This window comes from Ranitomeya imitator, chromosome 1, assembly GCF_032444005.1.
Source record: "Ranitomeya imitator isolate aRanImi1 chromosome 1, aRanImi1.pri, whole genome shotgun sequence".
NCBI classification, from domain to species: Eukaryota; Metazoa; Chordata; class Amphibia; order Anura; family Dendrobatidae; genus Ranitomeya; species Ranitomeya imitator.
In genome coordinates, this window is record NC_091282.1 from 234,014,745 (window position 1) to 234,032,748 (window position 18,004).

Consider the following 18,004-nt stretch of genomic DNA (forward strand, 5'->3'; position numbering starts at 1 on the left):
TATCTCAAAACATAAAAGCCTCTGAAAATGCCCACAGGGTGAAACCCAGGGTCAGGCAAGAGACGGGACCACTGTATGTGGCTTTTATCTTTGTGATTTTCTGGTTTCTTTTTCTGTTTTAATCTGGTGAGTACTACTTTACCTTAACATTACGTGCGCAGTCCTACCCAAGGGTTCATTCACACTTCTGATTTTTCCATGTACGAGAAAAACAAACGAATTGTTTTGATCAGAGTTTTATTAGTTATAGTTATTATTAAAGGGAACCTGTCACCCCGAAAATCGCGTGTGAGGTAATCCCACCGGCATCAGGGGCTTATCTACAGCATTCTGTAATGCTGTAGATAAGCCCGCGATGTAACCTGAAAAGGGAGAAAAAGACGTTATATTATACTCACCCAGGGGCGGTCCCGTGGCTGGTCCGGTCGGATGGGCGTCTCCGGTCCGCTCCTGCGCCTCCCATCTTCATTACAAGACGTCCTCTTCTGATCTTCAGCCACGGCTCTGGCGCAGGCGTACTTTGCTCTGCCCTCTTGAGGGCAGAGGATAGTACTGCAGTGCGCAGGCGCCGGAAAGGTCAGAGGCCCGGCGCCTGCGCACTGCAGTACTTTGCTCTACCCTCAACAGGGCAGAGCAAAGTACGCCTGCGCCGGAGCCGTGGCTGAAGATCAGAAGAGGACGTCATGGAAAGAAGATGGGAGGCGCCGCAGCGGACCAGAGACGCCCATCCGACCTGACCAGCAGCGGGACCGCCCCTGGGTGAGTATAATCTAACGTCTTTTTCTCCCTTTTCAGGTTACATCGGGGGCTTATCTACAGCATTACAGAATGCTGCAGATAAGCCCCTGATGCCGGTGGGATTACCTCACCCCGGATTTTCGGGGTGACGGGTTCCCTTTCAGGTTGAAGGAAGACTATATGTCCATCTAGTTCAACCCATAGCCTAACCTAACATGCCCTAACATGATTAGATTGTGGTCCGAGTTTCAATTGTTTTCCTCCACCTTCTGCTTTCTGCCAGTCCAGGAACATCAGTCCACACTTGAATGTCATCTGAGAGCGGTCCGATTTTTTTCATGGACCCATTTACTTGCATTGTCCATTTTGATCCGACCTGAGGATCCAAATTGGAAATGTCGCTGCGAGATGTGAATGGCCCCACAGACTGTCACAGGTATGAGTGCTATTTGAAAAAAAAAAAAGTGATTGGGGTGTCTAAAGAGATTGGGACAAAACTATTGGGTCTTCCTTTTTACTTGTCAGCCTTACAAGGTAAAGATGGCTGTACATCATCGTCCATTTAGCCGATTGAATGAAGCTGTCTCCTGATTTCCACATACACATGAGCGCTTGGCTGGAGAGAGGAGAAAGCTGCGGCCAGACTAATAGGAAAATAATAATATTGTGTCCAACTCCCTATTCTCTCCCCAACATCTACCGTCACATTGGATGGTTGTCCTGTCCTGTCAGACTCGGTGGTTCGGCTATCTTTCTTGTAAGTATGGGCATCTTTATTTGAAGTGCAACAATCAGTAAGAGAAGGTCCATGTAGATCTGACAGATCCTGAGATACAGGCAGCTCCTCACCAGCGTCTCCCTCCCTGGCTCAGCTCATATCATTCGAGTTCCCTGTTTTTGTGACCATCGGTGGTCCCAGTGATCAGCAACTTATGTACCTTGTGGATAGGTGATAAGTTGTCTCCTATAAAGGATGGACACAACCCGATCATTGTCTCATAGGTGTGGACCATCCATTGCCCATTAACAAGCAGCATCTCTGACAGATTGTGGCCATTTATGTATAATTAGAGGGTAAATGTCTGGCTGGCCTTTGCTTCCTGGCAAAATCCGCTGTCCTCAGGATCCTGACCGTTACCGCCAGTCACATATACGACGTGTGTAAGGCCTCCTTCACACGGACGTTTCCAGTACGTGTCATCGTATGTTTCACGGATCTCACATGTACCCATGATATCCTATGGGGCTGGAAACACGTCCGTGTCTTTCCGGCAGCGCGGATGACAAGGGCCAATACAAGTCTATGGGTCCGCGAGACACAAGTACAGTACACGGATGGCAGCAGTGTCGGTGTTCAACATTGCAAAGTATAGGGAAGCTTTGTAATTTATTTCTTTCCTTATCCATATGGAAAAACGGATACGCAGATAGGAAAATGGACTCACGGATAGAAAAATGGAAAACGCCGATGACACTGATATTTCATGTTATTTATCGTGTATTATAAGGACTCGTGAAGGAGGCTAATGGTGGGGGAAAAAAAGAAAATGATCTAGTTTAAAAAACAACAACAAACCCAGTCCAAGTTTAGAGAGAATATCTGCCCCTGTGCCAGCAGCCTGCCCTGCCTGTAGGTATATGGCTGTCCCCTGGGTGCAGCTGGCAGGCACTGGGTGATGGCGCTCACCTACACAGCAGTGAGGCTGCTCCTGTCAGGTGCGCGTGCATGCTCCTCTCCCGACTCCGCCCCCTCCTCCCATCCGCGTCCAAGGCACTTGATTGACAGGCAAGATGTCGGTGCAGAGAGGGGCAGGAGGGGATGCAGCAGCAGCGGCAGGCACCGTGCAGCAGTCACCCTGAGGGTAGTGAGCTCCTCATAAAGGGCTCCCGATGCGGCTGCCTGCTGCTGCTGCTCAGAGTCCTCCTCTCCGCCTGGCACACGGAGCCTGAGCACCACGCACTCCACATTTCTTGCTGCCTTTCTTGCCTGCTGGCAGCATCAGCACCGCTGCCTGGTGCGCCTGTGATCCAGCATCTAATGGAGGCGGTGGATGCTGCCCTCTCCGTGCACCTGTGCTGAGCCGAGCCTGGGGTAGAGGGAGGCAGCACCGGGGAGGGTGGGGTGCACCAGTGGGAGAAGGTTACACCGCAGGGAGAACACAAGGCTCAGTTTTCTCTTTATTAAGCTGCTTTCGGGGGGGAGGGAGGGTGGGCAGAGAGGGTGATCGCAGAGCTGAGGGGAGAGAGATGGATGAAGAAAATGTGCCCGGCAGCGACGATCAGCCCCTGAGTTTGCAGAAAGCCCTGCAGCAGTGCGAGTTGGTCCAGAACATGATAGACATCAGCATCTCCAACCTGGAGGGGCTCCGGACCAAGTGTGCCACCTCCAACGACCTGACACAGAAGGAGATCAGGACCCTGGAGGTAGGAGATCAGCGGCGCCGGGGCACTGCCGTGCCTGTGACAATGGGATCCTCGCAGGGTGCTGCTGCTGCTGCTGCTGCTAGTCGCAGAGTTTCTCTTTTATTTGCACCCATCCCCCTATCTTTCAGGCTGCCAGTGGGTTTGTTTATATCCCCAGCTTGGTGTGCAGTGCCATAAATGAAGCAGCTGCAGTGAGACGGAGTGAGCCTGCGCATTCTGCAGGTGGTCGCAAAGGTGCTCCTGACTGTGCAGTGCTCCTGTGCCCCCCAGCCGCCTTCATCTTCCCCAACCCACACCTCACACATGAATTATTCCACTTATCTGCCACAAGGATTTGATTCTGCAGTGTACAATGGTGCATGGATTATCCCTATACTGCAGCAGGCACGTACCCAGGCATGCACACACTTGGCCCAACCAGGCCCTCCATTTGGCTTTCCCATTATTTATTTCTTGTCATACGTCGACTCTAGTAAGCAGAATAGTGTAATCGGCTCCTGCAATTGTTACTTTTTAGAACAATGGATTCTCCAAGATCCCCCGTCCAACTAAATACCGTTGAGTTCAGTCTCAGCTCATTCTCAGGGTCTCCCATCTAAAGTGAAATTCAGATCGAGATGAAATAATTCTGTTATTAATCATTGGGACAAAATACCTGGCACTGTAATGGTTAAACACAGCGGACTTTAAATGACAGAATGGTGGCATCGGTTAGGAAGGTGTCAGTTGTATAGGCTCTTACACTAGAATGAAAGGGTGCCTGCATTCTGTCTGGATTAGTCCTAGTGCCTTACACCTGGATGTACAGCATGGTTTCTGCTTTGGCATGGCATCTTCCATGGCGTAGAGGCCTATAGCATAATGTGTATATATTTACTGTAATGAAAATGATGTAACATTTGTAATTCTTACAAGCAGGGTTTTTATGTTCTTATTTCCCCCACGCATTGTAGATTCTATGATTTTAAGCTTTGCTTTATAGAAGAAAAATTGCACTGAAACTCTTGAATATCTTTCACCCCAAATGAGATTTTGTTCTATGTCATGTCTTAGGCCGGGTGCCTACGATCCGGAAGTAGCAGCGCTTTGTACCCAACACATGTTCGCTACATCCAAAACGCTGCCGTCTGTTGAACGCAGGTTTACCGGCATGTGTTCACTGAACCATACAGATTCACCGCGTCCAATACATTCTATTGGTGTAATTTATGTTGCGGAGACTAGCGTAGTCACAAAGAGAAACTGACATGCTGCCGTCTGAAAAGACGCACCTCATGTCAGTGTCAGCAAGAGATCCACAGGCGACTATGGACACATAGTGTACTTGGGAGTTCTAGAAATCCCTCCACTATGCTGTAACATCTGGACGCTGAGGGTTGGACACTGCATAAATACACAGCATCAAACGTGTAGCAGTTCCTGATCATGGGCACGTACCCCAATAATTTTATGTCCAGAAAAAAACATGGACATCTGTTTCAGGTGTGATGTATTGTGTATGGAAGTTTGTGTTTTGGGTAATAAAAAGTTGAGGGCAGAATTTATTCAGGGAATGGACTGACTTGATCTAGTCTCTTCCTGGACTATCTCAGTCCACCATAAACTGCTCGACCTCCTAGATCCTTTTGTGGCAGAACACTGATATTATGTCTGAGCTCGGACCCACCAGAGAATCTTTCTCTCCACTGGTGCTGAGCTAAGAGCCACCAGAGTATCTACATGTCCACTGGTGCTGAGCTCGGACTCACCAGAGAATCTTTCTGTCCACTGGTGCTGAGCTAAGAGCCACCAGAGAATCTTTCTGTCCACTGGTGCTGAGCTCGGACCCACCAGAGAATCTTTCTGTCCACTGGTGCTGAGCTCGGACCCACCAGAGAATCTTTCTGTCCACTGGTGCTGAGCTCGGACCCACCAGAGAATCTTTCTCTCCACTGGTGCTGAGCTAAGAGCCACCAGAGTATCTACATGTCCACTGATGCTGAGCTCGGACTCACCAGAGAATCTTTCTGTTCACTGGTGCTGAGCTCGGACCCACCAGAGAATCTTTCTGTCCACTGGTGCTGAGCTAAGAGCCACCAGAGAATCTTTCTGTCCACTGGTGCTGAGCTCGGACCCACCAGAGAATCTTTCTGTCCACTGGTGCTGAGCTCGGACCCACCAGAGAATCTTTCTGTCCACTGGTGCTGAGCTCGGACCCACCAGAGAATCTTTCTGTCCACTGGTGCTGAGCTCGGACCCACCAGAGAATCTTTCTCTCCACTGGTGCTGAGCTAAGAGCCACCAGAGTATCTACATGTCCACTGATGCTGAGCTCGGACTCACCAGAGAATCTTTCTGTCCACTGGTGCTGAGCTCGGACCCACCAGAGAATCTTTCTGTCCACTGGTGCTGAGCTCGGACCCACCAGAGAATCTTTCTGTCCACTGGTGCTGAGCTCGGACCCACCAGAGAATCTTTCTCTCCACTGGTGCTGAGCTAAGAGCCACCAGAGTATCTACATGTCCACTGGTGCTGAGCTCGGACTCACCAGAGAATCTTTCTGTCCACTGGTGCTGAGCTCGGACTCACCAGAGAATCTTTCTGTCCACTGGTGCTGAGCTAAGAGCCACCAGAGAATCTTTCTGTCCACTGGTGCTGAGCTCGGACCCACCAGAGAATCTTTCTGTCCACTGGTGCTGAGCTCGGACCCACCAGAGAATCTTTCTGTCCAATGGTGCTGAGCTAAGAGCCACCAGAGAATCTTTCTGTCCACTGGTGCTGAGCTAAGAGCCACCAGAGTATCTACATGTCCACTGGTGCTGAGCTTGGACTCACCAGAGAATCTTTCTGTCAACTGGTGCTGAACTCGGACCCACCAGAGAATCTTTCTGTCCACTGGTGCTGAGCTCGGACTCACCAGAGAATCTTTCTGTCCACTGGTGCTGAGCTAAGAGCCACCAGAGAATCTTTCTGTCCACTGGTGCTGAGCTCGGACCCACCAGAGAATCTTTCTGTCCACTGGTGCTGAGCTCGGACCCACCAGAGAATCTTTCTGTCCAATGGTGCTGAGCTAAGAGCCACCAGAGAATCTTTCTGTCCACTGGTGCTGAGCTAAGAGCCACCAGAGTATCTACATGTCCACTGGTGCTGAGCTCGGACTCACCAGAGAATCTTTCTGTCCACTGGTGCTGAGCTCGGACTCACCAGAGAATCTTTCTGTCCACTGGTGCTGAGCTCGGACCCACCAGAGAATCTTTCTGTCCACTGGTGCTGAGCTCGGACCCACCAGAGAATCTTTCTGTCCAATGGTGCTGAGCTAAGAGCCACCAGAGAATCTTTCTGTCCACTGGTGCTGAGCTAAGAGCCACCAGAGTATCTACATGTCCACTGGTGCTGAGCTCGGACTCACCAGAGAATCTTTCTGTCAACTGGTGCTGAACTCGGACCCACCAGAGAATCTTTCTGTCCACTGGTGCTGAGCTCGGACCCACCAGAGAATCTTTCTATCCACTTGTGCTGAGCTCGGGCCCACCAGAGAATCTTTCTGTCCACTGGTGCTGAGCTAAGAGCCACCAGAGAATCTTTCTGTCCGCTGGCGAGCCATTTGCTCTGAGCAAGGTAACATCCAATTATGGATTGTCAGTTTTTGTATAAAAACTCTAAAATTAAGTTTGAGGCATCTTCTATCTCTGGTACTGTAATAAACGTAAGTAATAAGGTTAAGTTATTGTCTCATGATGATAAGTCATGTCCATTTGCCCTGTTGCAGAATATGGATAACATACATTAATCTCTCCTTAAGGGCTTGCTCACACTGGCGTATAACAGGGCCGAGTCGTATGAGATGTTTTATCAGATAGCACTCGGCCCAGTGTTATACTATGGGGCAGTGCAGATCTGCGATTATTTTTTCATGCTGATTCAACATAAGAGACCCACAGCATGCTGCGAGTGGCTCCAAAACTCAGATGACGTGCAGCCATACAAGTCTATGGGTGCGTGTGAAACATCGGACTGCACTCGGATGTCATCCCAGTGCAGTACAATGTACGCGCACAGCAACAATGGAAATGATGAAGAAATTACATTCTCCATCTTCGTACCTGTGATGGGATTCTCTCATGCGAGACAATCAGATCACATTCAGACTCTTACAGAGTTTGAGCCGAGTGTCATTAGCATAATCGTCTCGATTCTTTCGCATGAGAGAACGTATGCTTGTGTGAGCGTACCCTAAGGCTTCATTCCCACCATCAGCTTTTGGTGACTTTTTGATGTGCATTTCTGTACCTGGTAAAATAGGTTACTTGTGTTTTTGGATGCTTTTTTTGCATGCATGTTATCTCGTTTTTGTCTCTTGTTGGTATGTCATGCTTTAAATAAAGCTGCTTTGGTTTTTATACTTCCTGGTATTTGTTCTTTGACAAAGCTTTATGTGCAGATTACATACATGTTTATACGTTTTTTACCTGCAGATTTTCTGCATCTGATGCAGTGGGAAAAATCGTCACATAAAACTCAACAAAAACTCATATTGGGCAGACAGCCTAACCAATAAGGGTGCGTGTCCACTGTCCGGATTCACGGCGCTTTGGACGGAGCGGAAAACCCTCTCCGCCCAAAGCGCCGCCCCCTTCTGTGCACGCGGTGATTCCGGAATCTCCGCACCCAATACATAGGGCCCTATTATTTATCTTGCGGCAACGTAGCATTGCCGCGAGGTAAACAGACATGCTGCGTTCTAAAAAGACGCGCTGCATGTCCGTAAACGCAGGGCCGCCGGATGCGTGTTCGCACGCATAGTGGAGACGGGATTTCATAAAATCCCCTCCACTATGCTGTAACATCTGGACACTGCGGGTTGAACGCTGCGGTTGTACGCAGCGTTCAATCCGCAGCTAATCCGTATGTAATCCAGACAGTGGACTTGCACCCTATGTGTCCCTCTGGAAAATTTGAGCATGACCAGTCATTCACCTGAATGGCCGCCATGTAATATTATATGGGAAATGTCTCGCTAATTGCAGAAAATCAGCTAATTCCAGAGAAAATGGGGGAATTATTTCCTGGAGCAGCTTGAATGTAAAACCTCATCACAGACAACCATCTAACTCCCTGCCTTGTATTGTATGTGTCAACACTTTCCTGTAAAATGTCTTTGGTCCTCCAGCACTGGTCTTGGGACTGCAGCTACACAGACAGCAGTCTTGCACCTGTACAGGACCTGTATATGCGTGCGCCATCTTGAGTACGCTGGATATAAACTAAGGAGGACAATATCGCCACAGTCAGTAGAAATGTTTTTACTGATATGTATTGCTAGATGTAATCACTTGCTATGCTTATCTCAGTAAACTGTAACAAAATCTTAAAGCCCTTTCATTCTTTTTAAGTTTATGAACAGTTTTCAATAGGTAAAAGTTTTCTTGGCTCTGAAAACATAAGGGGAGATTTAATTAAAACTGTTTAGAAGAAAATCTGTTTATTTTTCCCATAACAACCAATCACATAGCATCTTTCATTGAACCAGACCTGTTTAAGAAATTAAAGCTGAGCTCTGATTGGTTGCTATGGGCAACAAAGACAGTTTTTCTTTTAGACCGTTTTGTTAAAAGAGGTCCAAAGACTTTGAGAGAGTGATATGAGACAGACAGATTTTGATCTAGACCGCATGAAACATGGGCGATTATTAACTGCAGCGTTCCCAGTATTATCAGTAATGTTGCCCTTTTATTTCCTACTTGCATTCTGTAGGGCTATTCTGTAGTTTTCTACAAACATGGTGGCTGGTGTTGCACTTTGCAGATAGAAACAGTGAAGTTCTTTGGTTGTTATTTTTCTCCGTACAATCGGGGTCCCAAGTAGTCACACCTTTAGGGTATGTGCACACGTTCAGTTTTTTTCGCAATAAAAACGCATTAGAAAATGCCTACATATGCATCTTATCATTTAGAATGCATTCTGCAATTTTTGTGCACATGATGTGTTTTTTTCCGCAAAAAAAAATGCATTGCTGTAAAAAAAAGCAGCATGTTCATTAATTTTGTGGATTTTCTGCGTTTTTCCATTTCTATGCATTTGGAAAAAACGCAGGAAAAAACGCATAAAAAATGCATAAAAAAAACGCATCAAAACCGCGAAAACAAGCGCAAAAAAAAAACGCATGTGGATTTCTGGCAGAAATGTCAGGTTTTTGTCAGGAAAATTTCTGCCAGAAATCCTGACGTGTGCACATACCCTAAGGGTATGTGCACACGTCAGGATTTTTAGCGTTTTTTTTGTGGAATTTCGCTATAAAAACGCTATAAATCCGGTAAAAAACGCTAACATTATGCATCCTATCTTTTAGAATGCATTCCGCATTTTTTGTGCAGATGTTAGCGTTTTTTTCATCAAAAAAAACGCATACCGCAAAAAATCCGGACATGCTCTATCTTTTTCCGGATTTTTTGTGGATTTCCTATCAAAAAGGACATTCCGGGAAAAAAAAAACGCAAAAAATCAGCGCAAAAAACGTGCAAATTCCGCGAGAAATCTGCGCGAAAAAAGCACGCGGATATCTGGCAGAATTCTCAGGATTTTGTCAGGAAAAAATCCTGACGTGTGCACATACCCTAAGTCTTGTAAAATGTATGAATACCTTCTAAGTGTCCCCCACAGCAGATGCTGACATAGTGCTCAATATACAATAGTAAAAGGAAAGCATGTGCTTACAGATATGCAAATTGCCTCTTCAGAGAGAAAGAGGACTTGAACACTATAGCTCCACCTGTTGGAAGCAGCAATCCTGCAAGTCACTATTGGCCCTTTAATGAGCCGTGAAATGTGACTTAGGACAAAAGTCAAATCAGTATCTCAATTTGTAGACACGGTGTTTCGGGCTATTGCCTCTTGTCAGTGCAAGGTATGTGAACTGATTTGGCTAGGTGAGAGGCTCAGGACTTCCTAAGTCACAGTTCAAGGCTCATTAAAGGGTCAATAGTGACTTGTAGGAGCGCTGCTTCCAACAGGTGGAGCTATAAAGTTCAAGTCCTCTTCCTCTCGCAGAGGCAATTTGCATATTATATTTCCCAGAGGAGCATTGCACGGCGAATAAGCCTCCTTACCTTGGCATGCCAGAGCCAATATGTTACTCTCCACAAGGAGAAACCTTACCCCTTAGACCTCTGTGTATACAAATACATTTAATAGATAAACTGGATCTTTACTTAGTCATTTACCTTTTTTAAAGCCACTAATCTAAGTTCCCTGCCCCTAGCCTTTTGCTTACCCGCCGCTATCTTCATCTGCTATCTGCACCGCTCCGGTCATCTTCTGCAGTTTGTGACCTGCTGGATCGCTCCAGTGTTTGCTGGGTGATCCAGAAGTCACAATTCAATGTAAGACAATGAAATCCAGAGTGCGGCCAGAATGAAGCTCTCATAGACTTACACTGAGAGCTTGTAATCGGTATCTCTGACTTCCGGTCAGTCACAAGATGGCGACGTGGGACCGGCGGGGGTAGGGGGGGGGGGGGGGGTTTGCTGGGAACATGGCGGCCGGTAAGTATAATACTAGTGTAGGGGAACTTAGATTAGTTGCACCACTCCAGCGTGAAATGAAAAACAAACAAAAAACCAAATGCGGGAGTGGTAGTTTAAGCTTCATGATCTAAAATGAGCAGCTAATCCTTAGTTTTAAATTGTCTAAAGTGCTGGTGAACTACTGGTCAGAACATGCTCCCGGTATTAAACTGCTTATTTAGGACTAACATATTGAAGACCTACTAACAGGATTGAATGGAAGATAAACTGCAGTACTCAGTAATGTAGAAACCATGCTGTTCTGCTCCGTACATTGCTTAAAGGGTTTGTCCACTACTAGGATAACCCCTTCTTAAACTTAATGTTCAGCCCTGATAAAATAATAAAGCCTTCTTCTTCTGCCAGCGCCATTCCAGCGGTGTCTACAATCGGTCTCCCGAGGCTGTGATGTGGGGTTGTGACCAGAGGCGTAGCTAGAGCTTTTGCCGCCCGGGGCTGTTCCCGAGTTTGGCGCCCCCCTCCCCCGGCTCAATACACACAAAGGTTACCAAAATTGGTTTTCCTGTTTTGTAGAACTTAAACTGGGCCTAATGGTGTCACCCCCACATGCCAAACCTGTGACTTAATACCACCACACCATGACCAGACCACATAGTGACCGAATAATACTACATACAAGGGACAAATACCACAACACCATTTCCAGACCACATATTACCACCACATAGTGACTGAATACTACAATACTGATCAGTAATAAAAACCCCCCACAATACTATCACCATAAGTGCCAGTATTCACAGGAGATCTGTACTTAGTATGCAGTGTCTGTGTAGAGGTAATACAGAGATCACTGGTGGTATTATACACAGGAACTCTGTATATAATGTATAGATAATACAGTGATCACTGGTGACATTGTACACAGGACCGCTGTATATAGTATACAGTGTATAGTGTCAGTGTATAGGTAACACTGACTCACCAGTGACGTCTCTAGGTGAAGTCCTTCATCTTTCATCCAGCACAGACCGCCATCATTCCTTCCAGCCAGGACTCGTTTCTGCAGGAAATAACACAGTTATCTCGAGCTCCGCTTGCAGAACACATTACTTAATTTTTCACAACTTCTACATTACACCACATGAAGAAAAAAAGGTGATATAGTGTCACTCTGCACAGTAACAGGACCGCCCCCTCATTTAAAACAGTACACTCAAAAAATAAAATAAATACATCACTGCAGTAATAATATCCCTTAATTAGCCCCTATGGTAATACTATTCCCCACCCTGGCCCCGTTTATCTCATTCCTGGCTCCAGCCATATGTTCTGGCATCCTGCCCCACCAGCCTCCATCGTATCCGTCCTGCCCCATGATCCAATCCTGCCCCGTGTCTCCAATCATGCCCCATATCTACATTCTGCCCATGCCTCAAGTCCTGCCCCCAGTGTGTCCAGCAATCTGCCCCAGTGTGTCCAGCATATTACCCCCATGTTGTCCAGCATTGCCCCAGTGTGTCCAGCATATTACCCCCAGTGTGTCCAGCAATCTGCCCCAGTGTCCAGCATTGCCCCAGTGTGTCCAGAAATCTGCCCCAGGGTCTCCAGCAATCTGCCACAGTGTGCACAGCAATCTGCCACAGTGTGCACAGCAATCTGCCACAGTGTGCACAGCAATCTGCCACAGTGTCCAGCATTGCCCCAGCGTGTCCAGGAATCTGCCCCAGTGTCCAGCATTGCCCCAGTGTCCAGAAATCTGCCCCAGGGTCTCCAGCATTGTCCCAGTATATCCAGAAATCTGCCCCAGTGTGTCCAGAAATCTGCCCCAGGGTCTCCAGCATTGCCTGAATGTGTCCAGAAATCTGTCCCAGGGTCTCCAGTATTGCCCCAGTGTGTCCAGCAATCTGCCCCAGTGTCCAGCATTGCACCAGTGTGTCCAGCAATTTGCCCCAGTGCCCAGCATTGCCCCAGTGTGTCCAGAAATCTGCCCCAGGGTCTCCAGCATTGCCCCCAGTATGTCCAGCATTGCCCCCAGCGTGCACAGCAATCTGCCCCAGCGTGCACAGCAATCTGCCCCAGCGTGCACAGCAATCTGCCCCAGCGTGCACAGCAATCTGCCCCAGCGTGCACAGCAATCTGCCCCAGCGTGCACAGCAATCTGCCCCAGCATGCACAGCATTGCCCCAGCGTGTCCAGCAATCTGCCCCAGTGTCCAGCATTGCCCCAGTGTCCAGAAATCTGCCCCAGTGTGTCCAGAAGTCTGCCCCAGTGTCTCCAGCATTGCCTCAATGTGTCCAGAAATCTGCCCCAGGGTCTCCAGTATTGCCCCAGTGTGTCCAGCAATCTGCCCCATGGTCTCCTGTATTGCCCCAGTGTGTCCAGCATTCTGCCCCATGGTCTCCAGTATTGCCCCAGTGTGTCCAGCAATCTGCCCCATGGTCTCCTGTATTGCCCCAGTGTGTCCAGCATTCTGCCCCATGGTCTCCAGTATTGCCCCGGTGTGTCCAGCAATCTGCCCCATGGTCTCCAGTATTGCCCCAGTGTGTCCAGCATTGCCCCCAGACAGAGTCAGACAAAGAAAAAAAAAAGTTAAATCCTCACCTCTCCCGTTCCTAGCGCAGGTCAGGTGCAGCCAGTCAGCGTCTCTCCGGCTCTGCAACGCTCAGGACAGAGAGGCTAAGCGGCGCGCACAGTGATGACGTCATCGCGCCCTCTGCCCTGAGACGTCGCAGAGTCAGAAGGCGCTGAAAACGCTGCAGCTGCCGCAGGAACCAGGAGAGGTGAGTATTAGAGCGGGGGCCGGGGGTGGGGGGAGCCTGGTCTTGGCGGCGGACGGCGCCGCCCGAAGATTTAAAGGGCCCGCGTCTTTTTTTTTTTTTTTTTTCTTCCTTCCTCCTCCTGCAGCGCCGGCCGCCCCCCGCATTGTGCCGCCCGGGGCGGCCCGCCCCCCCCCGCACACCCCTTCCTACGCCACTGGTTGTGACACATGATGCTGGTGTCCAATCAGCTACAGCTGACCTGGACTGTTCTCCTGATTAGTAACAGCTTAGTAAAGTATGTGGCAGCACTGGGTTAATGCAAAATAGAAGATCTCACTCGTTAACTGCAAGGAAGGTTGCGGAGAGTTGTATCCATCCTGCATGCCTGAATCCCAGGCCGTTTTGGAGAGTGTTAGGGTTATCTCTGGCCACTTTAGTTAATAAGTAATAAAGTAAGTATCACAAATCTGGGGCTTCTCTTTTATTGAATAATAGAGCAGGCAGCACAAGATTAGAAAAAATCACCAATTAATTGCAAAATTACTGCACTTTAAAAGAGGACCTGTTACCTCTTCTCGGATTTTAGCTTTAATATTTTTATTCTGCATAAAAAAGGAATTCAAGAACATTTTGTTGTGCTGTACCATTCCTCTGTGAATCCTGCTAGAAATGTACAGGGGCTTGTGAAAATATTCACCCCTTGGTATTTTTCTTGTTGCTAGCTCACAACCTGGAGCTCTTATTTTTTTGATCGTTTACATCAGTTGATGTAAAGAACATGCCTACAACTGTGAACATTTGTCTTTCTTTTTATTGTGAAGCAAACAACAAATAAGACAAAATAACTGAAAACGTCAGTGTGCATAACTATTGACGATTGGAAAGTCACTTTGGATAAGTCTCTATGAGCTTTCCACATCTTGCCGCTGGGATTTTTGCCCATTGCTCTAGGCAAAACTGCTCCATCTCCTTCAGATTAGGTGGTTTCCCCAGTTGAACAGCAATCTTGGAGTCAGACCACAGATTCTCAATTGGGTTAAGGTCTGGGCTTTGAGTAGGCCACTCAAAACATTTACAGATTTGCCCTTTAACCACTCGAGTGTTGCTTGAGCTGTTTGTTATGGGTTATTGTCTTGTTAAAAGGTGAGCTTCCTTCAAAGTTTCAAATCACTGACAGACTGAAACAGGTTTTGCTCAAGAATATTCCAGTATTTAGTTAGTATCCATCCGTCTGCCCCTCAACTCAGACCATTTTCCCTGTCCCTGCCGAAGAAAAACATGCCCACAGCATGATGCTACCACCACCATGTTTCATTATGAGCATGGTGTTCTTGGGGTAATGAGCTTTGTTCATTTGGTGCCAGACATAGCGTTTACCTTGGTGGCCAAAAAGTTAAATATTGGTCTTATCTGACCACAGCACCTTCCTCCATACATTTGGGGAGTCTGACACATGTCTTTTCACAAACTCAAAATGAGCTTTACAATTTTTGTAAGTGAAGGCTTTTTTCTTCTCACTCTTCCAAAAAGGCCACCTCTATAGAGCGTATGGCTTATTGTGCTCGTATGGACAGATTCTCCTGTCTCTGCTTAGGAACTCCGCTGCTCCTTCAGGGTTACCTTTGGTGTCTGTGCTACCTCTCTGATTAACGCCCTCCTTGTGTGGCTGAGAGTTTTGCTGGGCGACCCTCTCTTGACAGGTTTGTTGTGGTACGATGTTCTTCCCATTTGATAGTAATAGATTTGATGGCACTCTGGGGAATCATCAGAGATTGGGATATTTGTTTTATAACCCAACCCTGACTTGTTCTTCTCCACATTTTTGTCCCTGACTTGTTTGGAGATCTCCTTGGTCTTCATGATGTTTAGTTAGTGGCACCTCTTGCTTAATGGTGTAGCATGGCCTTTCAGAAAAGGTGTGTGTATACTGACAGACCAGGTGACACTTAGATTGCACACAGGTGAACTTCCTTTCACTAAGCAAGTGACTTATGAAGGTAATTGCTTGCACCAGACATTTTTAGAGGCTTCATAGCAAAAGGACTGAATACATATGCACATGCCAATTTGTAGTTATTTGATCCCATTTCTGCCTATATTTTTCTCGATTCACTTCACCAGCTTAGACTATTTAATATTGATGCATCGCACACAAATCAGATTATAAAAATGTTTAAACTGATGTTGTAGTGTAACAAAATAGGTAAAAATCCAAAAGGGGTTAATACTTTTGCAAACCACTGTATGTATAAACTGTAGTATTCCCTTTCTCAAAATAGGCGTTTCTCGATACAGTATATCACTGGGAGCACAGCTTGAAGTGTATCAAACCGTGAGTTTCCACACAATTTCTAGTAGGAATAACAAAGAAATGGTCTATAGTAAATTTCTAAGAAACATGCTCCAGAATAGTTGTAATATTATAAATAATACATAGCAAAGAGCTTGCAAGCACTGTGCTCCTTGCCTAGGAGACGGCCATCTCTTATGTACTGCAGAGGTAGCTCTCAACCTAGGCAACAAGAAGTAAACTATAGACTTAAAAATCCCTCCAGTCTTGAGAAAGGAGAGGTGATTTAAATGGAACCTGTCACCAGGTTTGGGCGATATGAGATGTGGTCATCGCCTTTCAGGGCTTATATACCACATTCTATAATGCTGTATATCTGCCCCAATCCAACCTGGAAGAAAAGAAAAATATTTTTATTATACCCACCTGATGGGTGGTCCGGTCCGAGGGGTGTTGCTCTTTTTGGTCCGCTGCCTCCCATCTTCTTGCGATGCCTTCCTCCTTGGTTTGTGTGGATCACGCGTCCCTGCATCATCCACACAGTCTGCTCAGCATCGCGCTTCTGCGCAGGTGTACTTATATGCAAAGTACTGCAGTGCGCAGGTTCCGGGAAAGGTCAGAGAGGCCCAGCGCCTGCGCACTGCAGTACTTTGCTCTGCCCTCAACAGTGCAGACAAAGTACTCCTGCACAGCATACATTATAGAATGCTGTATATCAGCCCTGAAAGGCAGTGTCTTCATCTTATATTGACTAAACCTGGTGACAGGTTCCCTTTAATAACAAGTAAATAATAAAGTAAATAGAAAGTTGCTCGATTTCACTAGCACTTTGCAATTTTAACCATTAAACATGTCGAGATGAGCCCTTGAAACATATAAATAAGAGTCATCCCTCTGCAATGAGTTTTTTTATTGCTACCCTCAAGAAATGCAATAACTATTTGATCTACATTTGCTAGATAGATCTCTGTTATTCCAGAGTACTACACTATAAAGCAAACTTATACTCTGAACTTACAGTCACGCTGTGCCCTCTGCTTCATACCATTTATTGATACAGAGTAGTATGACTACAGGCTACGGGTCAGTTTATACAGGCCTATAAACTTTTAAAGATCGGTGATCGTTTAAGAGCCTGTTTACACAGGCAGACCGCTGTAAATTATGCACACTTAGTAATCTATAACAGATCACTAAGTGCAAATTGGCAGCCATAGTTCTTAGCAGTGTGAGTCCTGTTTACACAGGATGAAGTGCTGTCGAGAATGATAATGTTTTGCACCGCATACAACATAATTTCACCCAATGAACAAGTATTTTGCGCCTTCATTTGGTGATTGGCAGCCTGATCACAATGGAAAATTATCGTGAACGAGCTATCTTCAGAACACTTTTGCATGATTATCATTGAGTGTAAAAACAGCTAGACTACATAGGGATTGTTTGTCGTTTGTTACCACAGAGATCAATAGGTCTGCACAGGATCTGCAAACAGAAAATTGAGATTGTATTTAAATTAGAGCTATGTGCAAAGACACCTCATTTTTAGATTGGCTGAAAATAAGTATATACCCTTTAACCTGGTTACAAGTGCAGGTTAAATTATTATTGGTAGAATCGGGAGAGAAAGCTGTCTGCCAAACGAACATTCAGCTACAGACATGGCCGAAAGTGTTGGCACAATTGAAATTGTTCCAGAAAATGAAGTATTTCTCCAAGAAAATTATTGCATTACACGTTTTGTTTATTTCCTTTGTGTGTATTGGAGCAACACTAAAAAAGAGGAAAAAAACCCGGCAAACTTGATATATTTCATACACAACCCTAAAAATGGGCCAGACAAAATTGTTGGCACCTTTCCAAGATTTTGGGTAAACAGCTTTGTTTCAAGAACGTGATGCTTGTTAAAACTCACATGTGACAAGTAATAGGTGTGGGCAATATGAAAAACAAAAGCACACCTCAAGCCAGATAAAAAGGTGAGAAGTTGACTCAGTCTTTGCATTGTGTGTCTGTGTGTGCCACACTAAGCATGGAGAACAGAAAGAGAAGAAAACTGAGGCGTTGAGAACCAAAATTGTTGAAAAATATCAACAATCTCAAAGGTACAAGTCCATCTCCAGAGATCTTGCTTTATCCACCGTGCACAACATAATTAACAGGTTTACAACCCATAGCACTGTAGCTAATGTCCCTGGACGTGGACGGCAGAGAAAACTTGATGAAAGGTGGCAACACACGATAGTCCAGTTGGCGAAGAAGCAGCCCAAATCAAGTTCCAAAGAAAT

At 46.4% G+C, this 18,004-nt stretch overlaps 1 protein-coding gene across 1 annotated transcript in view; it reads left to right on the forward strand.

The window, feature by feature from the left end:
- Nucleotides 1–2,969: 2,969 nt before the first annotated feature.
- KSR2 (kinase suppressor of ras 2) overlaps nt 2,970–18,004 on the forward strand; it is an 869,756-nt gene continuing 854,721 nt past the window's right edge. Inside the window, exon 1 of the mRNA XM_069754628.1 lies at nt 2,970–3,162. Within this exon, the coding sequence (XP_069610729.1) occupies nt 2,986–3,162 (177 nt within the window). The 5' untranslated portion in view covers nt 2,970–2,985. The remainder of the gene's footprint in view (nt 3,163–18,004) is intronic.